The sequence below is a fragment of the Saccopteryx bilineata genome, chromosome 1, assembly GCF_036850765.1.
Source record: "Saccopteryx bilineata isolate mSacBil1 chromosome 1, mSacBil1_pri_phased_curated, whole genome shotgun sequence".
In the NCBI taxonomy this organism is placed as follows: domain Eukaryota; kingdom Metazoa; phylum Chordata; class Mammalia; order Chiroptera; family Emballonuridae; genus Saccopteryx; species Saccopteryx bilineata.
Genome location: NC_089490.1, coordinates 50899848 through 50924620, shown reverse-complemented (window position 1 = coordinate 50924620; position 24773 = coordinate 50899848). Strand labels below are relative to the sequence as shown.

Sequence of the window (24773 nt, the reverse complement as noted above, 5' to 3'; positions counted from 1 at the left end):
CTACAGAAGGGAGAAAAAAATGCCCAAATTCTGCTATATTCTCCTTTATTGATAAATTTTAAAAAACCTCTAATTACAATAAAAAGTACATGGAAGAACGAGAAGCAGTCTTTAAATTTTTAGTTATTCTTTCACCAATTGTTAACATTTTTAAAATTAATTTTAATGGGGTGACATTGATAAATCAGGGTACATATGTTCAGAGAAAATGTCTAGGTTATTTTGACATTTGATTATGCTGCATTTTTGTATCACATTTTTTTTTTTTTTCCTGAAGCTGGAAACGGGGAGAGACAGTCAGACAGACTCCCGCATGCGCCCGACCGGGATCCACCCGGTACGTCCACCAGGGGCGACGCTCTGCCCACCAGGGGGCGATGCTCTGCCCATCCTGGGCGTCGCCATGTTGCGACCAGAGCCACTCTAGCGCCTGGGGCAGAGGCCAAGGAGCCATCCCCAGCGCCCGGGCCATCTTTGCTCCAATGGAGCCTTGGCTGCGGGAGGGGAAGAGAGAGACAGAGAGGAAGGAGGGGGTGGGGGTGGAGAAGCAAATGGGCGCTTCTCCTATGTGCCCTGGCCGGGAATCGAACCCGGATCCCCCGCATGCCAGGCCGACGCTCTACCGCTGAGCCAACCGGCCAGGGCTTTTTTTTATTTTATTTTATTTTATTTTTATTTTTTATTTTTTTATTATTTATTCATTTTAGAGAGGAGAGAGAGGAGAGAGACAGGGGGGAGGAGCTGGAAGCATCAACTCCGCTATGTGCCTTGAACAGGCAAGCCCAGGGTTTCGAACCGGCGACCTCAGCATTTCCAGGTCGACGCTTTATCTACTGCGCCACCACAGGTCAGGCTGTATCACATTTTGTAGATCACATTTTACATAGAAAGCCCCACTTTAGCTCATGAAAAGTATTTATCCTACAAATACTTCCAAGCTTAATCTGAAATGGTAATTTAAATATAAAGATGAGAAGGATCTTTGAAACATTGTTGTGTGTAAGATCTCACCAGATCAAGCACCCAGGGAAGGCACAGCAGCAATTCTGTCTGTGTTGGTCATGTGACTTATTAATTAAAAGAGCATTGAGGGGTTTTTAGAGCTAGGATTTTGAAAGCATTAAGAACCAGCTTTCTCTGGAAGTAATCTTTTTCTTGTTTGTTTCAAAGCACAAAACTTGGCAGAAATACTCAGAATGTATTAAAGACATATGGGCAATATTTCTCTCTGACTCTAATAAGAGAAATGAGAAAAAAGAAAAACAAAAACAAATTATCACATGCTTACCATCAAATGATGCTGTGAAACAATGCGTTCACTCAATGAGTAAAACATATAATTATCTATGGATGTTAAAATATCTTGGAATTCCTCAGTGTTTCCTGCACAGCACACACATCCCACATTGGAGGCACTCTCTGATGTATTTAATTTTCACATTAACTCTAAGACATGCTTACGAGCAATTTAAAATTTAAAATTCCTGTCAATCATGTTTCAAAAACAAGAAATTCAACTGCAAAGACCACCATTTCCCGGCAGTATGAGAAAAGTGTAATGCTTGTCCTTACAACGAGTGCTAGCACGAAAATCACAGAACTAATGTGGGTCCCACACGCGGACCTCCCTCCAGAGATCCACTCCCCAGCACGGCTGGTTCTGTACCACTGTTCCTGATATATGTGCTTTGTCTCTGTAGGTCATTTAGGAATTCATTCAAAGTCATTTTACATCAAAGTTAGATAGTTTAGCTCACAGTACAACCCAGAATATAATGCAAGTATTTGTGTTCACAGTCCCAAGTGAATGTTAAAAAAAAAAAAGATAAAAACCACAAAACTTTATCTATCAGTAAATGTGTTTTGTCTTATTGCCTGTAACATGGTACCATTCATTTATAGCAATATATTTCTTTTTAGCTATGTTATTTTATATACTCCTTAAGGATTGGTACAGTAGTATAGTTTAATGAAAATTTAAGGTTTTTTACTCTTTTGTAGTAGAAATCTAGTACAGCGGGCTGCATTTCCTATCCAAAAATTTCCTTGCAAAATGTCTATTAAATTATTTGGAATATATATAAGAAAAAGGATGGTTTCCTTGAATAAAAGGGGGGGCTGTCTTATACAACTGCACATCTTATGCCAGAAAATATGACTAATATTCAGAACCCTCTATGTTGACACACATGGGTGTTCATTAGGAAGGAAAATTTAGATGAGGGAGGGAGAGAGGGAAAGAGGGATAATCAGAATGGAGAGAACCAGAGAGAATCCAGATACACAGAAAGTACAGTCCACCTACCTAGGGGATTTCCTGGGCATTCAGGCTACATATTGTATTTTCCTGGAACCCAGCCTAGGCAAGGAAGGCGGCTGTATCATTGAATGAGATTCAGAGCCTGGTAAGAGAGTTGGGAGGGAAGAGAATTGGGAGGACTGGCGATTTCCACCTGGAACACTGCACCCTGCAGGACGCTCTGGTGCCCCTCACCTAAGCCCAGCCTCAGAGCTCCTGGAACCCCAGGCCCAGCACCTACTCCAGTACTCGTCTAGCCCTTCCAACTCCCTCTCACCACACACCATTCCTACCAAAGCCAGCTCTTGTTATAACTAAGATGTTCACATTTCTAAATTATCACCTTGTCTCTATTAAAGCCTTTTAATATTCTGACTTTTTTTTAACTTTAACTTTAATTACTTTGTATGATGATGAGCCAATTTCAAAAGATTAATTCAATTTTTATATAATGAGTAAAACATATCTAATATATAATTATCTATGCATTTTAAAATATCTTAGAACCTTTCTTTTTTTAAAATTTTAATTTCAATTACAGCTGACATTCAATATTATTTTGTATTAGTTTCAGATGTACAGCATAGTGGGGTTTTTTCATAGTGTAGTGTTTAGACAACCATATACTTTACAGTGATTCCCCCAATATTTTAAGTATATAACTGGCATCATACATAGTTATTGACTATATTATTGACTATATATAGATATTGTACTTTACATCCCCATGACTATTCTGTAACTACCTATTTATATTTTTAATCCCACCACCTTTTTCACGTAGCCTCCCAACCCCTCTCCGTGATGGCAGCATTAGTCTGTTCTCTGCATCTATGAGTCTGTTTCTATTTTACTTAGGAGCCTTTCATTAGAACCAATATTAAATGAAGGGCACATTCTCAGATGTTTACATACATTATGCATGTGTTTTAAATCAACAGCAATTTTTTAGTAAATTTCCAATATTATATGTGACAATTGATATTAGAAGAGTTTATGTAAAAACTACAAAGGAAATGCTTTTGCATTCATTTTCCATGCTCTTTCAGCATCTGTAGAACTGTACATGCTCCAGTTATTTGACACGTCTCCTCAGTCCATGGTCCGGGACAAGGTAAAAACAAAGAGATGGGACAGAGGCTGAGTGGCCTGGACCAGAAAAATAGCCATCAAGAGAGAAAGAAGGTTCGTGCTGGGTCTGACAAGGTACCCGCAGGCAGCTGGGATATGCGGGTGCTGTTCTGACCCTTAGTCAACACCAGTATAGCTAAAAACCTTTTCTTAAGTCCAGACTTGCGTAAGTTGAGAAGCAAGGTCTAGGGCAGGCGATGGAACACTGAGGATTCAGCCTTCGGGGTATAAGCGCTCAAAGGGATCAACAAGGGAGGGGCAAACAACTGTTGGCACTGTCAGCTGAAAGGGTAGGGGATGCTCCCAAAACCATCTGGCTGGATTAATTGTTTCACAGGACTCTAAGCTTAGAAGAGCCTAGTTCAACCTAAACTAACTGTACTTTGCTGCACACCACCTCCATGAACTCTGTATGTGTGCTGTGTGTTCAATGAACTTCACAAATAAACATGTAAAGCAATGAATCAATTTAATTTTCTCATACTTTCTCTTTATTCTAGCCAGTTAGTCCTCCAGTCTCCTAACCATCATTTATAGACAATGAGAACATAAAATTGTAGGGGGGAAAGCATATACCTGACATTTCATCCACCTGCCTTTCCTGTGAATGCCAAATTGCTAAGTATAACAGCAACCTCCAGATTACCTTGTGTGCCTGCCTGTGCCCCCTCCTGCCCCCCACACACGCACATGCACACAAATATACACACTCAAATTTAAATCCTAAATCTGCCTGTTGAAATTCTGTCATTTATCCCACTAACAAGGCATTGCTCCTGTCACTGTGTCCCCTTCCACCCTTAGTCAATGGTAAAGAACAGTCACAACACCTTCCTGGCTCTGGGCTCTTGCTCACCTACCTACTCAGGCCTCGATGAAATCCTTGTCAACATTATAAAGCCATCTTTAAGAAACTGTTCTAATTAAAAAACATCGTTTTTCTCTGTCCTTTTCTCCCCTACAGATCAAGAAGATTCTGGAGAGAAAAATTAGTGTTGCTGTAATTTATTCATGACCCACCCTTTCCCTACGCTATAAATTAGGATGTGCTCAGATACAAGAAAGGGAATAAAGGGGTAACACTGGCTCACACCACTGTTTACCTCTGTAAAATTCCTAATAAAGTAAACTCGGAGCTGTTCTGACTACTCAGCCATGTCAAGAAAGACCCAGGTTCTTCTTGTCGCACTGCTTCACCATCCTTAGCACGTGGGCATTCATTTTCAGTATTGCCTCACAGTTGCAAAATGGCTACCACTTTCAGGCTTCATATTTTCATGTGGTAGTGCCTCATACAAGAAAAAGGAGGAATGAGGTAAAAAAAAATTGCTTTTAATTGCTCTCTTTCATGAACCTCAGTCTCCTTATACAGAGAAGCAAATCGTTCTCAAAAGCTCCTAAGACTGCTTCTTACCTTTCATTGGCCCCTGCCGAAACTTAGAACAATATTGGCAAAACAAATCTAAGGCGTTTATGTATTAACCCATTGGACATGAGCATATTTCTGCCAAAAGAAAATTGGAGTGCTTTAGTAAGGAAGAACAAAGATAGATATTGAGTAGACAACTGTGTCTGCCATGCATCGGCACAAGGGTTTTGAGAAATGTCACTGGATATCTGGGCTTCTTTGATCCTCTCTCCCTCTCTCTCTCCCTCTCTCCCTCCCTCCCTGCCACTACTAAGGAGCATTTAAGTAAAATAAAAATGTGGTATAATTCTAAGCAAGTTCTATTTATCCGCTTCTCTGTACAATTTAGTCCCTTCATAAATAATGTAAAGAAGTATATTTCTCTTTAAGAAGCTGTAGAAAAATAAAATAAATAGCTGAGTTCCTAAAATGCTTTAAAAATTATATCATACTCTTATTTGTTTACTTTGACATTTCAGCTCTGCTTTATTTAATTCTGGGTTGCTCAGATACTTCAATGGGTAGTTGATGCTGAAAATTAAGTTCCCAGACTCTTATTCTGTCAAGAAGTATTTCTTTCAACATTTATTGAAGTCTGCTATCCCTAAACACTCAAAAACAGTTGCATATGTAAGGAAACTGATAATTCCAGAAAGAAATATTTAATAATATAAATACATCTATAATACAGGTTTTTTTTCCTCAGGTATGCAGTTTTCTCAGAGCAAGGTGTGTCAGTCTTTCAAATTATACATCTTTAAATAATAGTTGTGTTCCTCTTTTATTTTCCTATCAATTTAATATCTCCTTAATTTTTTTATTTCCTCTTTAAGAGTGATTCTATTTATCTGAATCTATCCATTTATTCCTCATTTTTCAAATGTAAGCTAACAGATTGAGAGACAGATTACTTCAAAACATCTGGGATGAAACACTTTACCTGCAACTCCTACTGTGAGTAAAACTAATTTTAATTATATGATAGTTAAAAATTTCTCTCACAGGCACTGTAAGTGAAAGTTTTCAGTGCAAGAACTAGTTATTACTAGGCTCTCACTGCTAGGCACACTCTTATTCCAAACAAAAACCAGGTATCACTAAATAAGTGTAATAAATAGACCCTTTACAGTAAACAATAGTTTTGATACCATGGATGTTTATGATATTCACACTTCAAGATTACCGGAAATTTTTATATGTGTGCATTATGTCAGTAAGTCATATAACTTTACAGAAAAAATTTTAAGAAAATTGATTATGTTGACATTGGTATGGGCACCAATACCTAGAAAGACTCCAGAGACACTAAAATATAACTATTAAACATATACCACTACTTTCACTCAAACAATGAGATTTTAGTAACAATCTGGGTATTAGGTTATTGAGCTTTCCTGATAATCCCCAAAACTAAAGTCAGTGAGTACCTGATACCCACAGCAATCATGTATGCACTACACCTGCACACTCCTAATGTGACAGTCACATTCTGCGCATGGCTCCTTCTCCGCTGCCCACCCCCAGAATGTTGGAACCCACTGTACCCCCAGCTTTCAGCTCTATTCTCCCTATGAGTCTCCTTTACAGTTATAACTTCAGCTATTACTTTAATGTCAATGAATCTTAAGTTTGTATCTTCATTTCCATTCTTCTCATCCACTCTGAATTTTAGGACCATATTTCCACTTTCCTTCTGGGTAATCCCTGTACACTCAGCAATTAGACTGCACTCAGAAAAATAGGAACTCGACCATTTGTCCTACATGCTTATTTCTACGTTCAGTACCTGGATTTAAAGCATCATAATGAATTTAATAACCAGGACTGGGAGCCTCAATTATCCTAAATGCCTCTATCTTCCTTAACCACTCTCTGAAATCATTCACAAATGTCTGAAGTGTTTACTCTGAATGAAATCAGTCAAATCTGTCTGACCTCCTTTTAGCTGTCACTATCATAGATCTAGTCCAACTCATTCTTCATATTGATGAGCTTTGGTGTATGTTTTTAAAACTTGTCTCCTTGTCTCCAATCACTGCTATAGGCAAAACATCCTCTATGCACTCCATTTCCATCTGACAAATATTTATTGAACACCTTGTGTGTTTCAGGTGTTGGGGTGAGCATTTAGCAGTGAGTGCTTAGTAAATCAAAGACCTATACTCCTCAGTGACCTCAGGCTCTAGTTCAGGACATTAGGCAGCAACTAAGTAAACAAATAGTCCATATGGCATAGGCAGTGTCTGATTAAAGAATAACTGTTGGAGGGGTGCTATGAATATAGAGCAGACACTGAAGAAGTGTCATTTAGAATAAGAGCTCTAGGTAGAAAAGAGACCAGCCACAAAGAGAGTCAAAGAGAAGTGTATAGCAAAGGTCTGAGGCAAGAAGTCCCTTCAAGGGCTGAAAGGCAGTCCGTGGTGGCCAGAAGAGAGTTTACAAGGGGTAGGTTGTATGAGACAAGGTGGAAGAGGAGAGTAGAGCTGAAATTACCCACAGCATTATGGGCAACAATTGCGTCTGTATCTAATGTCAAACAGAATCAGCAAAGTATTCTCCACAAAGGAGTACTATTATCTAATTTATTTTTTTTTAATTACCAGAATTATGTTTCCCAATCCCAATATGAGGTTAATCCTGTACCAGTGGTCGGCAAACTCATTAGTCAACAGAGCCAAATATCAACAGTACAATGATTAAAATTTCTTTTAAGAGCCGAATTTTTTTAAAATTTTTTATTTTATTTATTCATTTTTAAAGAGAGAGAGACAGAGAGGGAGAGAGAGGAGAGAGAGACAGAGAAAGAGAAGGGGGGAAGAGCCGGAAGCATCAACTCCCATATGTGCCTTGACCAGGCAAGCCCAGGGTTTTGAACCGGCGACCTCAGCATTTCCAGGTTGACACTTTATCCACTGTGCCACCACAGGTCAGGCCGAGAGCCAAATTTTTTAAACTTAAACTATATATATAGTAGGTAGGTAAATTCCTTATTGAGGTAGCGCCTGCACGTGATATTTTGTGGAAGAGCCACACACTCAAGGGGCCAAAGAGCCGCACGTGGCTCGCGAGCCACACTTTGCGGACCAAGGTGTCTACACCAAAAGAGTTCTATGGCTCCTGATGTATGGGGTGACCACATGTTCCAGTCTGTTCGAGTCCTGGTTTTTACCTGTTGTCCTAGTATAGTTATTAATAGTCTATTCCTTTCACTCTCATAAGGGTCCTACAGAGATCATAAATCATATGGACAACTTTTTGATAGGAAATACCCTAAAATAGTCCTTAGCCTGACATTCAAGACCCTCTAAACCTGGCCCAAACTCACCTGTCCTCCTTCCTCCAATATCACATCTCTACTGTGGAGGGTTGTGGTCACTCTGAAATGTAATGTTGGCCCTATTCTGAATGGGGCGTGCATCTCCCACTGCTGTGCCTTTGCTCATTCCTGCCTCTTGGGGCATCCTCTGTGGCCATCTCACTGACTAATGGCCAGATCTGAGACGTCTTTCTAGAAACCAGGCAGAATGAATATCTTCTGCCTTGCAATTTGTTTGTACCTCTATTATCCTATTTATCATATCTGGGTTAATTATTTATAGGTCTGTTTTCACTGCTAAAATACTAGGAACTTAACAGCAATATAGCACCTTCTATTACGTGTTTTTGGGTCCTCACCACCAACTGCATGCCTGGTCCACAGCTGGTACTTGGTATATAACTGCTAGATGAATTATTTCATATAAAAGCAACATAAAATACATATATAATAGCAATATAAAATATATATAAAAATAAGGTTGAGCAATGTGATTTTAAAACTAACTTATCTATAATTTAAAAACATTACTGCCTTCACATTTATTTTCATTTTCTAAATTCACCCACTATCTAATATAGTCTAATTCATTAGGAAGTGACAGTGAAGTTTTAATAAATGGCTAAAAGCAAAAAAAAAAAAATCTTTATAGGGCAAGAAGAAGCCATTTTAGGAAACTTACCAATTTCTAAATACTTGTGAAACTAAAATAAAACAGATGGATGTACCACCAAAAGGCAACTTCACATACTCACCAGTCTTAAATAACCCAGAAGAAATCGTGTTCAGAAGAAGTTTTTGACGTAATTGCAGAACTTCAGCTTCCAAAGTTTCAACTTTCGATCTCCAGGTCGACTCCTGCCCAGACACAATCCTGGCAAGATGCTCTGTGTATTCTCTGCTGCTTTTGTCTGCTGGTTTTGAGCGGATAATTGCCAAGGCAAGAGCCACCTTCGAAATTTTCAAATACCATACTTGATTATCCATCCTGGCTTTTGTCCCTATGGTGCAATAAGAAAAAAAAGTTAAAGATGTGTATTTTGTTTGCTCAAAACTGATTTTACAAAGTAACACAAATTAGTTAAGTTTATAATACAACTTGACACCATGTAACAGAAAAAAATTGCTCAGGAACTAAAAACACTATGAAAAAAATACACTGAAGAAAAATGCGTACACACGCATATTAAGTAACCTTCCTATATCACACACATTCATACATATGAATCATATGTGCATGGGTGTATGTATATGTAGTTTCATCTCCCCAAATTCTAATTCAGTAAATTAGGAGTAGAACTGAGACTCTTTAAATAACTTTTTATTTTTCAATTACAGTTGACATACAATATTATATTATATTAGTTTCAGGTGTGCATCATAGTGATTAGACATTTATATAACTTATGAAGTGATCATTCCAATAAGTCTATTACCCACCTGACACCATACATAGTTATTGCAATGTTAGCGACTGTATTCTCTATGCTATACCTTACAACCCCATGACAGTTTTTATAACTGGCAATTTGTACAACTGAATCCCTTCCATTTTTACACTCATCCCTTTAACCTCCTCTCTCATCTGGTAACCATCAAAATATTGTCTGTACTTATGAGTTTGTTTCTGTTTTCTTTATTTGTAGATTCCACATATCAATGGAATCATTTGATATTTGTCTATCTCTGACTTATTTCATTTAGCATAATACCCTCTAGGTACATCCATGTAGTCACAAATGTCAAGATTTCATTCTTTTTTACGGCTGAGTAACATTCATTATATACATGTACCGTGTCTTTGTTATCCATTCATCTATCAGTGGATACTTGGGTTTCTTCTATATCTTGGCTATTGTAAATAATGCTGAGAACATAGGGGTGCATCTCTCTTTACAAAAATAGTATTTTGGATTTTTTTGGGTAAATAACCAGAATAACTACTGAGTCATATGTTAGTTCTAGTTTTATAGAGAATGAAACAAAAGTAGGATTACAGTTGTTCATATAGAAAACAGTACAATAATTAATACATAACAATACAAAAATAAACTATTTCATGTACTCAACTGTAAATCTACTTTTGCCCAAACTTGTAGTTTTGAGGAGCTTCCATTTTGTTTTTCACAGTGGCTGCAGCAATTTGCATTCCCACCAACAGTGCACAAGGATTCCCCTTTCTCCATATCCTCAACAATACGTATTTGTTGATTTATTGGTGATAGACATTCTGAGAGGTGTAAAGTGTTATCTCATTGTGGTTTTAATTTGCATTTCCCTGATGTTTAATAATGTTGAGTATTTTTTCGTATGTCTATTGAAAAGGGCCATCTGTATGTCCCCTTTTAAGAAATGTCTGTTCACGTCTTCTATCATTTTTAATTTATTATTTTTTTGGTATTAAGTAGTATGAGTTTCTTATATATTTTGGATATTAACCCCTTACTGGATATACCATTTCCAAATATCTTCTCCAATTCAAGTGGTTTTTTCATTTTGTTGATGCTATCCTTCACTGTGCAAAATTCTTTAGTTTGGTATAGTCCTATCTGCTTATTTCTTTTGGTTCCCCCTGCCCAAGGAAACATATCTAAAAAAAAAAAATTACTGCCTGACCAGGTGGTGGTGCAGTGAATAGAGCGTCGGACTGGGATGCGAGGACCCAGGTTCGAGACCCCGAGGTCGCCAGCTTGAGCACGTGCTCATCTGGCTTCAGCAAAAAGCTCACCAGCTTGGACCCAAGGTTGCTGGATCAAGCAAGGGGTTACTCAGTCTGCTAAAGGCCCACGGTCAAGGCACATATGAGAAAGCAATCAATGAACAAGTAAGGTGTCGCAATGAAAAACTGATGATTGATGCTTCTCATCTCTCTCCGTTACTGTCTGTCCCTATCTATCCCTCTCTCTGACTCTCTCTTTGTCCCTGTAAAAAAAAATAAAAAATTACTGAGTGATGTTAAAATTTTTTTTGTCTGTGTATATTTCTAGGAATTTTATGGATTTTGTTCTTACATTTAAGTTTTAATCTATTTTTAGTTTATTCTTGAATAAGGTGTAAGAAGGTGATCCAGTTTCATTCTCTCGCATGTGTGTTCAGTTTTCCCAGCACTATTTATTAAAGAGACTGTCTTTATACCATTGCATATTCTTGCCTCCTTTTTCATAGATTAATTGACCAATAGGAATGGGTTTATTTCTGGTTCTCTATTCTGTTCCATTGAGCTGTGTATCTATTTTTATACTAGTACTGTGCTGTTTCCATTTGTATAGCCTCACAGTATAACTTATCAAGTAGCATGGTACTTCCAACTTTGTTCTTCTTGCTCAAGACTGCGCTGGACATTTGGGATCTTTGTGCTTGCTATTCTCAATGTGCCATGTGTAAGGTAAAAATAATTCTATTTCCCTAAAATTTTGTGGGAAACAAAAAGATGAGCTTCTTAAACATATTTTCTCTTTAATACAGGAAAGGACAGTAGTAACTTTCAGAAAAACTTATTTTTTTGCCCTCCTTCACTTTTTCTTTTCCTTTTCCTTTTTTTAAAAATTAAATTTATTGGGGTGGCACTGGTTAATAGGATTATACAGCTTTCAAGTGTAGATTTATATAATACATGCCTTGTATATTGTATTGTGGGCCCACCACTCCAAGTTAAATCATCTGTTATCACCATATACTTTAAAACTTTTTTTTAATCCAATTTATGCTCAAATAATCAAAATGAATATTTAATGTTCCCCAAGAAGGTATTTGGTGTCCTTGAATTCCTAATAGCTGAAAGTATAACATTTTAACACTCTTTTTAGAATAGAGCATTCGTTCAAATTGGTTTTCTTTTTCTTTGCATTTGAGAACAGACCTTACCATACCAGAGTCCTCCACAAGGTTTGGAAAAACCTAGTCACATTCCCTATGACCCCTGGATTCTCCTTTAGGCAATGTGTACATAAACAGCTACTCTGCAAACAGTATTTTGATAATATTTATCTTTCCTATTTCTCCTACCCTTATTTTCCTCTACTGAATTTTAATTTGCCAACAACTAACCATGTCTCGGAATTGTCAAAAATGTTTCCAATTATAATCCTGAATTCTAAATATAGTTCATCTTCCTGAATTCTAAATATAGTTTCATTTCACAGATGAAAATTCTATGAAGTAGCCCTGGTCAGATGCACAATTGGTTAGAGCATCATTCCGAAGCACAGAGGTTGCTTTGGTCTGGGCACATATAGGAATAGACCAATGTTTCTGTCTCTGTCTCTCTCTCCTCCTTCCTCTCTCTCTAAAACCAATAACTAAAATTTAAAAATAAAATAAAGTTCTACAAATTAAAGAGTTCCAAATCTCTCCTGTACAAGACTGATGAAAGTTTATAGCCCTGGCCACATAACTTGGTTGGTTAGCATTTTCCAATACACACAGTTGTAGGTTTAATCACTGGTCAGAGTACAGACAGGAATAGATTGATGTTTGTTTATTATTTTCTTTCTTTCTCACTCTCTCTTTCCCCTCTTCTCTAAAATAAATCAATAAATTAAAATAAAAAGACTGACGAAAGTTTAAATTAGATAACCATAATATGTATCAAACACCTTCAAATATTTATTACCCTTTGGCCAAGCAATACAAGTTCTAAGATTTCATCCTAAGATTTTATCTTAAATAAATGACCAGATCTATGTACAAAACTTTATGCCCATAGATAACCTTATAAACTATTTATAATTACCAAAGAAACCATCAAAACCCAAAATAAAACCTGTTACTAGCTTGAACATCTAACAATAGATTCATTAATTAAATTGTGACCTGTTATATAATTCAACTGAAAATCTTTTTAAAAAATATTTAAAAGTATGGGAAATACTTGCCACCTGGTGCTAACTAAAGAAAAAACACATAAGCATAAATGCAGTAAAATTGGACATTTGCAGGGAAAAACCTATAGAGATTGAAACATTGACAGATTTAGAGATAGGTGGGAGGGAAGAATGGAGAGAAAGAAGAGAAAGAGGGAAGGAGGAGGTAGACTAGAGTTATTCACCAAAATACAAATAATACATTGACTACAAGTTGAATTCTAATTTTGTTATTTTTATTTTTCTAGTTTCCAAGTTTCCCACAATAAACATTATAAAATGTACTACATAAGACATAAAAATGTCTTAATACTAATCCTATAGAAATATTCCCTATTCAATTTTTCAATAAGAAAAATGAAGACAGGTTTTGAATAAAGCCTCAGAGCCCTACAGCAATCATTTCATGGTTGTAATAAGAAGCTCCATCCATCCTGTACAGTTCACATCTTCAATTCTGAGACACCTTTAACTCTAAGACACACCATCAGTACAACAACAGCTTGGGAAAGGGGAACAGAATTAGGAATAAAATAACAGCACATTAAACATACTCAGAATTTTTTAACTTTCAATAAAGTCCTTTCAAACTTGAGCAAACCTGGTCAATGGAGTGAGAATTTTTTCTTCCAGGTTCTCTAATCTCCCTTCTTGATCAGCCTTCCCTAAAGTCCATAAGCCTGTGGAATTCAAACCTTTACACATCTAAAAGTAGATGTATGCTCTTCATTCAAATGTATTTGGTGTTCCTTCTCTACTAATTTAAAGGACACAATATATTCTGGAGGTGAGACACAAAAACTTTCCAATATGACCAAGCAGAAAGCTACTAGCCACCATATCCCAAGTGTATGAATGCTGACTGGTTTATAGTAAGCACTCTACTAAATATCTGAATGCGTAAGTGAATGAATGAATGACTATATTAATACAGGTCAAGCAATCTCAGAGAACTGCTTGGGCCAGCTCTTAATCCTGCTCTCATTAGCAAATCTTTGTCAATTACATACAAGGGAGAATGGCATTGCATGGATAATGGACTAGGAGGGGAATTTAATTAGTTAACCTGAAGGTCACATCTTTACTTTGTGATACATCCTTTTTTGACTACTTTCAATGAATCTACTCTGTCAAAACTTATGCCATTCTACAGTGTACCATTAAATTTTTACCAAAACAATTTGTTTTGGTAAAAATTTAATGGTACACTGAAAAGTAAAGAAAATACAAGAAGGATAAAATGTAGTTCATATACCGGTTTAGGTCAGAGTATAAGCTATAAGGAAGAAAGCCATGTTTTACCTCATTATGAACCCTACAATAAATACAGTAATTGCTTTCTTAGTAAAGCAAGAAACTGAAGAACATTGGCTGAACATTACCTAAATCACTGAGATAAATATGATAAGACAGTGTGAGTACAGGAGGAAGTCCCCATGTACCATGATGGTGCAGATGTGCATTTATCAAATATTGGTCTGAGGTACAGCAGAGCTCTTGAAATGCCAGAACAGCAATATATTACAAGAATTTTTCAATAATTAATTTCAGTCCAGTTTGGACAGAGTCTAACATACAGGTTTTGGATTAGATCCAAATTAGTGTTATAGTTTCAGTATATACCGTAGGGTAAAGAGCTCAGCAGATTAACATCATATAAAATTTTACATTAAAAAATCAGGAGTTACTCAAGATTTCAAAAGTCTCCACTTGAATTATTAAGGGGGCTTTTAAAAGCCTTCCCAGAAAAAAAAAATCTGTATGACAAGAGTCAAGTAAAGATGAAAAGATGCTTGCTTTATTCTTTTCTGTTTCATTTCCATCCAAACAGGCCAATTAGCTATTATTTTCTTCCCTGTTGAAAGAGTTAACAAACTGAGATTTTAATTGTCTTCAGAGTCTCTTAACATTGCTTTCTTTTAATGCACCCCCCACCCCACCAACCCTCACCTTTTGATTCCTAAATGCTTCTTATTTTGGCATAGAAAAGATTTTCTCCGGATTCTGGCAAGCAACTACTACTACACAACTGCATGCAGGAAAAATGCAAACACAATTTATAAATCAGCAAAAAGTACAGATTCAGAAATGCAGAGTCACATATATATAGCGCAAACTGCAGTCATCTTCCGATATGCAAATCCATAGAAGGAAAGGAGACCTGATACCTACTATTAACACATATTTTAAGAAATCATTTGAAAGAATTATAGATGTTTCTTAGTTATACCACTAATACTTCACTGACTAATGTGGATATAATCCTTATCACCAAAGCAAGCATATTGTTTCCTTGGGGTACATAAAAATGTCTGATAATCCCCCTAACTCAAATCTATACTCTACAAATCTGAAATATTTATGAGACTATACTTTGGAAATGGAAAAATTTTCATGTCATAAAATGAGGAAGATTACAGAATGAAGCCCAAAACCAAAGAAACACCCTGAAGAGGCCACTTTTCAGTCAATTCCAGGAAAGAGAGGAGCAGCTAGCTTCTGGGAACCACCTAAGCCAGGGCGTGAGCTTCAAGAAAGCTAAGAGGAAGAAAGGGAGTGGGTGAGGCACAGAGTCCCCTGGAAAAGGCAACTGACTCTGTCTAAAGAAGTCCCATTTTGTAAATTACACATTAGAAAATAAGATTTGTTTTCCAGCTGCTATTATGTAATGCCATCTTAGATTTCACTTTTGTGTGCACTTAAGATAAAAACTCAAAAAAGCACAAGCAGCTGCAGAAACATTTTCTTTAAGGCTCATTTTTAACTCTGAAAAAGTTCTCTAATTCTCATCTGTCTCACTTCCTTAAATCCCACCAAGGAGAGCACCATAAGCAACTGACAATGAATGTTTCATAGCTTCTCACAAGGCTTCATTTTACAAGTCCGTGTAATACTTCTTTTAATTTCTACTTAGATTTGCATTTAAGAATAGATTAGGATTCTACTTTTTCCAGCCTAAAATAGCCTATTAAAAGAGAGTCATTGTTTCACAAATATTGAGCACTTTGATTCTAGACATCCTCTAGCACATGATGCCCTTTGCATTTTTATCCCTTTAAACTCAGCTTCTCAACTTGCTGCAAACAACACACAAAGGGGAAATGCAGCCTTTGTTGTAAGTAGGTAATCACTCAGGCTGGTCCTCATGCTTTCCTCTGCAGCTGTCTGTTCCCGCCTGCGCTTACCCAGACTCTCAACTTAGTTCTATGACTGTGTATCGTCCAAGGTCAGAGAGTGCCAGACTCCACTACTTTCACACCAGAAGTTGTACTCTATATATCAATATTAAGCTGTTATCCACCAAGAATATGTCAATTCACAGGCTCCATGCCACGTACCCCTATCCCACTCAATAGTATCACAACCCCTAATGAACTAAGGAATACCAGGAAAAGTTGTAAGCTCATCCAAAACACCAAAATGTTACCCTCTTGGGCAACAGAAAACAGCATAAGGCACATATTCCTGGGTACGAGGTCAGGGCATATAGACCAGGAATTAGTCCCTAGCTATCCTCCCACCATTGGACCCAATGCCTACCTCCACTCATGAAACAGGGTGCATTCAAGGAAAAAATATGACACAATCTCTGTGGCCTGTTGTCTACTTTTCCCATGCAACTATACCAAATTTTCTAATTTCCCATTTCTTCTACCCCTGAGAACTTGCCCTCCTCCTTAAAATCTAGATCTAACCACCTTGAGGTGACAAACCCAAACAAATTCACAGTAGCCGACAACCGGCCTCATGATGACACCATGGCCAAGCCTGAACCTTGGTGCCGTGGACAGTATAAGCAGAACTGCAGCCACACAGGCACACACATCCCCTTTTTTAAGTAACGCCATTTGCATTAAGAATTTCTAGAACCTTTTTTTATCATGCTATCTGGTGACCATGAAAGAGGTTATTTATTGAAAATATCATCATCTTATAAACAATAACCAAACAACAGGAACAAGCCTTAGCTAAATCAGTGGTTCTGTTTTACTGCAGGGTAATATAGTAATTTATTTAAAAACCATAGAAATTTCTTATTTATTCATTTTAGAGAGGAGAGAGAGAGAGAGAAGGGGGAGGAGCAGAAAGCATCAACTCCAATATGTGTCTTGACCCGGCAAGCTCAGGATTTTGAACCAGTGACCTCAGCATTCTAGGTCAATGCTTTGTCCACTGCACTGCCACAGGTCAGGCAACCATAGGAATTCCTTAAAGTAGCTCATGCTGTAAAAGAAATTCTGATCTTTAACTTAGGGTTTCTGAGTCTAAATCTATTTTTCCTTTCAATTACTCTAAGAAAATTGTAAAATTTGGGTTTTACCCCTTACAAATTTTACTCAACTATTTAGAGAAAATTTACTAAGACTATAAAGAAAAATCAATAATTTATGCATATACTTGGCAGTTTATCTCAAAAGATAGCTTTTACTGAGATGGTCTAAGTTATTTGATTTGTGTCTGAAGGGCTAACTTGCAAATACGTAGGTTAGAGTAATTAACTATTTTTAGACAAACATGGATTGAAAGTAAAAATGCAAACAATAAACATAAGAAATCTGGAATGACGTTATTGATAGAAGACAAAAGAAACTTCAGGCAAGAAAACATTACCAGAGATGTAAAAGAACATTTCATAATGATAAAAAGGTCAATTAATCAGAGAGATTAACAATCCTTAATGTATTTTCACATAATAGCTATTACAGGATTTCCAAATACATGAAACAAAAATTGAGGGAACTTAAGGGAGAGGAAGACAAACCTATAATCATATATGATGATTTTAACATACTTTCAGTAATTGATAGAATAACTAGACCTTGAATAATGATGATGATACTATAAAAGATGTGAAAAATGTTACCAACCATCTGTAACTTATTGGCATTTACAGAGCATTATAGCTTATAAATAGAAGATGCATACATGTCCACACTCACATGGCATGTTCAACAAAGCAAACCACCGCTGAGACGTCAGGTTTTCTAACCACAAGAAAACCAATTAAAATTTCTAGAAAAGTCTCTCAAATATTTGAAAAATAAACAACACGTTTCTAAATAAAATAGAGGACAAAGAAAAAATTATAAATGTAATTAGAGTATCTTTCTAACTGAATAATAAAAGTACAATATATCAAAATTTGAGGGAGAAAGCCAAAAGAGCTTGTAAAGGAAAAACTATAGTTCAAATACTTATTTCACAAAAGAAAGGTTTAAATTCAGTGACCTACATTTCCACCTTAGAAAATTAGAAAAAGAACGGCAAATTAAAACCAGAGGAAGTAGAAGGAAGGATATCAAGACAGAATGAGAACGCAATTCAATAAGAAAGAGACAATAAAGAAAATTTAATAGGCAGCAGTTCTTTTAAGACTAATAAAATTAATGTTTACAAGAACTTATCAAACAATAAAATAAAAGAGAAATAACACTGTATATCCTCTAGCTATTAAAAAAGTAATAAGGCAAAAAATTATGATCTATGCTAATAAATTTGAGAACTTATGATGACTACATTTCTTTTCATTTTATTTACTGATTTCAGAGACAGAGGAAAGGAAAAAGAGAGGAAATATCACTTGTTCCTGTATGTCCCCTGACTGGGGATCAAACTCACGCCTTTGTATATTTGGATGATACTCTAACCAACTAAGTCATCCAGCCAGGGCTGAATATATTTCATGGAAAAATATACTGACCCTCACTTCAAAAAGAAGACAAAGAATTCTGAGTATCCCTATAAAGAAATTAGATGTTTATTAAAAACCTCACTAGTCATACAAAAATTCCATTTACATATGGCTTCACTATTGGTTTCTATTAAACAATGAAAAAAATTGTATCAAGTTTATACAAAATCTTTCAAAAAATAAAGGAGAGAGGGTAGAACAAACATTTTGTAAAATAAAAGAGAGGGGAAACACTACAACTTGTTTTATAATTTGATATGTATATTGGTATAATCCTGATACCAAATTTATAAAATATTGCAGGAGATAAAACACTACAATTAACCAATAGTGTAATAAACACAGATTCAAAAATCATTTACACAATACTAGTAAATCAAACCCAGCTGTTTATAAAAACCATTACTAAGCAGAGTTTTTGCAAGATAGGTTTAACATTCAAAATTCAATCAATATCGTTCAATGTGGCAACAGAATAAATTATATAAAAATCAACATATGATAATCTTAATAGTTTCATAAGAAACATTTGAAAAATTCAGTTACTCATGATTTAAAAAACACTCTTCATAAATAAACAAAAAAAACAAAAAGGAACATACTGTGATAAACATCTACAAAAATTCACACAAACTATTATACTTAATAATGAAACATTAAATGCTTTATCCCCTAAGACTGGAAACACAACAAGGGTATCCACTGTTCTTATTTATATTAAATATTTACTGAGGATAACAGACAGTAAAATATAGAAAGAAGTAAAAAGGTATATAGATTAAAAAAAAGAAAAATGATACATGACTATCTATAGAAAACCCTAAGGAATATTAAACAAGTACTAGAATTTTTGAGTGAATTTAGCTAAGGCTCAGGACTCAAGGCAAACATGTAAAAATCTATTATGTCTACACAAAATCCATTTAAGTTAAAAAATTTTAAAGCACAATAATTAGGAATCAATTTGACAGTACAGATGAAAGACTTCTAACCTGAAAAATATAAAACACTGGCCAATAAATTCAAGTCCTAAAAAGTGAGAAGGATAATGCATTCATGGATTAGAAGACTCAATATTATTAAGATTTTGATTATCGCCCTGGCCGGTTGGCTCAGTGGTAGAGCGTTGGCCTGGCGTGCAGGAGTCCTGGGTTCGATTCCCAGCCAGGGCACACAGAAGAAGCGCCCATCTGCTTCTCCACCCCTCCCCCTCTCCTTCCTCTCTGTCTCTCTCTTCCTCTCCCACAGCCGAGGCTCCACTGGAGCAAAGACCGCCTGGGTGCTGAGGATGGCTCTGTGGCCTCTGCCTCAGGCGCTAGGATGGCTCTGGATGCAACAGAGCAACGGCTCAGAGGGGCAGAGCATCGCCCCCTGGTGGGCATGCCGGGTGGATCCCAGTTGGGCTTATGTGGGAGTCTGACTGCCTCCCCATTTCCAGCTTCAAAAATAAATAAATAAATAAAATTTTTTAAAAAAAGATCTTGATTATCTTCAAGTTGACCTATCTCAAACTGACATAACTGTAGTCAAAATTCAAATCAACTTTATTTTTAAAACTTGATAAATTCTAAAGTTTATACTGAAATTTTAAAAAACTGGAATAACCAAAATAATCTTAATAAAATAACAAAGCTGGAAAAGCATCACATTGCTTTATTGCAACACAAAATACAGACAAAACAATCAAGACAATGTGTATTACAATAAAGATAGAGGAATGAAACAAAACAGCAAGTTTGGTTTCACAGTAAACTCATTTTTGACAAAGGCATTATGGCAATTGGGAAAGTCAAGTCTTTTCAACAAATGCTAAAATGATTAGTTAAGTATATGGGAAAAAATGAACCCTGCCATTTATTATAATCTTATCCTGAAATTAAATTTAGCTGACTTATAGACCTAAATGTAAAAACTAAAACTAGAAGAAAACAGGATGAATTAAAGGACAGAAAAGATTATTTAACAAAGTCATAAAAAGAATTAATCAATAAAGAAATATTGATAAATTCAACTATCAAAGTTAAGTTTGCTAAACGATGTCATCAAAAGATATGAAGAAAATAAAAAGGAAACTCATGAACTGGAAAGAAATGTTCACTCTCCATATTTGACAAAGGACTTGGATACAATATGAAGGTCTTCTACAAATCATTAAAAAAAATACAAATATATGTCATAAAAACTCTATAAAAAGTCAGTAACTATATGGGGGGAATAGATTTATATTTGGAAGTACACATAAGTTATTCTTGTATTATTTATTAATTATTGTATTATTTATTATTAACCTACTTTTGTCCACCCCTGTACAGAAAGGTATTCAATTACCAGGAGGAGGGTGATGTGGGGGAAGGAGATGTGCGGGAGGGGGTGGGGGGAAGGGTGGAAAGAGGGAACAATATAAGGTGACAGAAAATGATTTGCTTTCAGTGATGGGTATACAGCATAATCGACTGTTCAAATGATGTGGAGATGTTTACCTGAAATCTATGTACTTTTGTTGATCAATGTCAACCTGTTAAATTTAATTTTCTAAATAAAGGAAAAGTTATTAGTGGTTAGAGAAACACAAATTAAAATCACAGCGAGAGACCGCTTCACACCCACAAGAAGTGTGAGAAAGCAACTGGGACTCTCACACACAGGTGGTGGAGATGTAAAATTGCATAACCATTTTTGGAAAAGGTTTCACAGTTTCTTAGGAATTTGAACATATATAGCATAGAAATCCACTCTGATTTATTTAAGCAAGAAATATAAAAATACATGTCACAAAAAGGCTTTCCAATGGCCATTCTCCTTTAGAGAAGGCTGTTAGGGAGCAGCCACGGCACCCAGTGGAAATGGCAGGATCTTATAAAAGCCAATGCCACAGGGACTGACAGTGGCACATTACCACGTGGTTTAGCCAGCCTGCACATAAGATATGCATACACAAAACCCGCCAAGTCAAAGTGCTCCCAGACCCATCAGCCCATAGTGAGATGTACCATGATGTATCACACTAAAGTGCCAGCAGGCTGGGGTTTCAGCCTGGAGGAGTCAAGGGTGACCAGCATCCATAAAAAGGTGGCCTGGACTATTGGGATCTCTAAGTGTCCGAGGCAAACCAAGTCCACCAAGTCCCAGCAGGCTGATGTGCAGTGGCTGAAGGAATACCTCTCCAAGCTTGTACTCTTCCCCAGGATGCCCATGGCCCCCAATAAGGCAGACAGTGCTGCTGGAAAACTAAGTTGGCCACTCAGCGAACAGGACCAGTCATGTGCATAAGGATGTATACAAGAAGGAGAAAGCCAGGGTCATCACAGGGAAGGGGGAGAACTTCAAGGTGTTTGCCAGCTTTTGCATGGCCCATGCCAATACCTGGCTTTCTGATATCTCTTTGCGTGGCCCTTGCCAATGCCCAGATTTTTGGCATCTGGGCAAAAAGAGCCAAGGAAGCTAGCAGCAGAGCAGGATATAGAAACGAAAAAAAATAAAATGCTGTTGGCAACTTGTGATTAAAAAAATAAGTAAAGGACTTATACAAGAATGTTCATAGCAACTTCATTCAAAATGATACAAAACTGGAAATAACTCATGTATGTTCCTCAATAACAGGATGAATAAACAAATTTTGGTATAACCATACAATACTATCCATAAAATGATATACTAATCAAAGAGAAATGAACTACTAATGCACTCATCCCACGAATGAATCACAAAACATTATAATGAGTGAACAAATATACAAAAGTGTACAAACCCTAAATTTCCATTTAAATGACATTCCAGAACACTAATCTCTGGTGAGAAAAAAATACAAGTAATTTTCATCTAGGAGATGGGGAAGGGGATTAAATGGGGAAAAAAATGAAAGGATTTTCCAGGGTGAGATTAATACAGTGGTACCTTGAGATACAAGTTTAATTTGTTCTGTAACCAAGCTCGTAAGTCAGTCAACTCATATATCAAACAAATTTCTCCCATTTAAAAATAACTGAAAAAAATTTATTACGTTCCAGGCCTGTGAAACATCCCTAAAACATCCTAAATTATGAAAAAATACATGTTTTTAATTAAGACACACATGTATACTTTACCAATGCATAACAAAATATATGAAATAAATGAAAAAAAAGTGTTATTTAGTACTGTATTCTTACCAGACGTGTGCGGCTAACAGAGGTGAATGGCGGAGGAGGAGGGAGGGAGGAAGGGATGCAGGCACTGTAGACATGTAAACTAAAACTGCACCTTCTTAACACTAAATGTAAACTAAAACTGCATTTTCTTTACTTTAAACAAAACTAAAACTGCACTTTCTTTACTTAAAATGAAACCACAAAAACTTAATTGTAAAAAAGTGCACTTTCTTAACTTTAAACTTAACCTAAGCTTAACATTAAGTATTTTTCATTTAATCATCACCTGTTTTTTGTCTTTTTGGTTGCACTTTCACTTGCAGGACTTTTGAGTAAAAATCTATCCAAAGAGGTTTGCTTTTGCCTGCCTTATAAAATGTTACGGAAATGTGACAAACAAGTGTCATTAAAAAGTGCTGAAGTTGAAACTTTTTCTGGGTGTTTCTTTTCAATGAAACTTGAAAGCTTCTCCCACATTGCCAGCATGTCTTTAATTTCACTTGTAGAAATCACTTCCTCTGACTCTACCTCCTCCTCACTACTAATCTCTTGCAGAAGCTCCATATGTTGCATCACCTGTAGCTCCTTCAACTCCTCAGTTGAGAGTTCCTCCTCATGTTCCTCGAAGAGTTCGTTTACATCACCCTCATCTACCTCCAGACCCATGGACTTTCCGAGGAACACATCTCCTCCAATGTTTCTACCTCTGTCTCGGTCTCTGGTTCGAATCCTTTGAAGTCCCTGTCTGCAACAACATTAGGCCATAACTTTTTCCATGCCGAGTTCAAGGTTCTTCTTGTAACCTCTTGCCATGTGAAGTCAATAATACGTAAACATATCACGATGTTGTAGTGATCTTTCCAAAACTCTCGAAGGATTAGAATTGTATTCTCAGTCACCTCAAAGCAGCAGCTGAACAAGTGCTGTGTGTAAAGCTTTTGAAAGTTGGAAATGACCTGCTGATCCACAGGTTGCAAGACTGAAGTCATGTTGGGTGGGAGGCAGAGGACTTTCACGAATTTGAACTCATCGAGAATGGCATCTTCAAGACCAGGAGGGTGGGCTGGAGCATTATCAAGGATTAGTAATGCTTTCACTGGGAGTTTATTTTCTTGAAGCTATTTCTTCACTGCAGGACCAAAGACGAGATTTACCTATTCAATAAAAAACTGCTGCGTAACCCATGCCCTCGTGTTGGCACGCCACATAACCTGCAGTTTTTCTTGTGAATCTTAAAGTCTCGAGGATTTTTGGAATGATACACTAGCAGTGGCTTTACTTTACAGTCACCACTAGCATTTGCATACAATGCAAGTGTAAGTCGGTCCTTCATGGGTTTGTGGCCTGGCAGCTTCTTCTCCTCTGTGGTGATGAAAGTCCTCCAGGGCATTTTTTTCCAAAACAATCCTGTTTCATCAGAGTTGAGCACTTGTTGGGGGATGTAGCCTTCCTTTGCGATAAGTGCAGCAAAATGTGCGTTTACTCCTCAGCTGCCTTAACGTCAGCACTCGCAGCTTCACCATGCCTCACCACCAAGCGGATACCAGATTTGTTCCTGAAATTTTCAAACCAGCTGTGACTTGCCTTAAACATATCTGCTGCTGCTTCTTTTGAGGTTGATGGTTCTTTCTTCTTCAAGTTGCCATAAATAATGTGCCTTTTTGCATATTACAGTCTCCATCACTGTATCTCCTGCCAGCTCTTTCTCTTTCATCTACACCAGCAGAAGCTTCTCCATTTCTTCATGGATATTTGTCCTTAATTGGGACAGAATTGTAGTTCCTTTTCACTGGATTTGCGCTTTTGATGGCATCCTTTTGTTTAAGGATGGTACAAATTGTAGATGTATTGTGGTCATACAGCCTTGCCAGTTCAATCACTCAAACACCACGCTCATGTTTTTCTATTATTTCTTGCTATACTTCTGTCGACATCATT

General features: G+C 36.7%; 1 protein-coding gene across 1 annotated transcript in view; it reads right to left on the bottom strand.

Moving 5' to 3' along the window:
- The window catches only part of MEI4 (meiotic double-stranded break formation protein 4), a 187507-nt gene that overhangs the window by 135566 nt on the left and 27168 nt on the right, over positions 1-24773 (bottom strand). The window contains exon 2 of the mRNA XM_066252995.1: positions 8910-9155. Within this exon, the coding sequence (XP_066109092.1) occupies positions 8910-9155 (246 nt within the window). The remainder of the gene's footprint in view (positions 1-8909; positions 9156-24773) is intronic.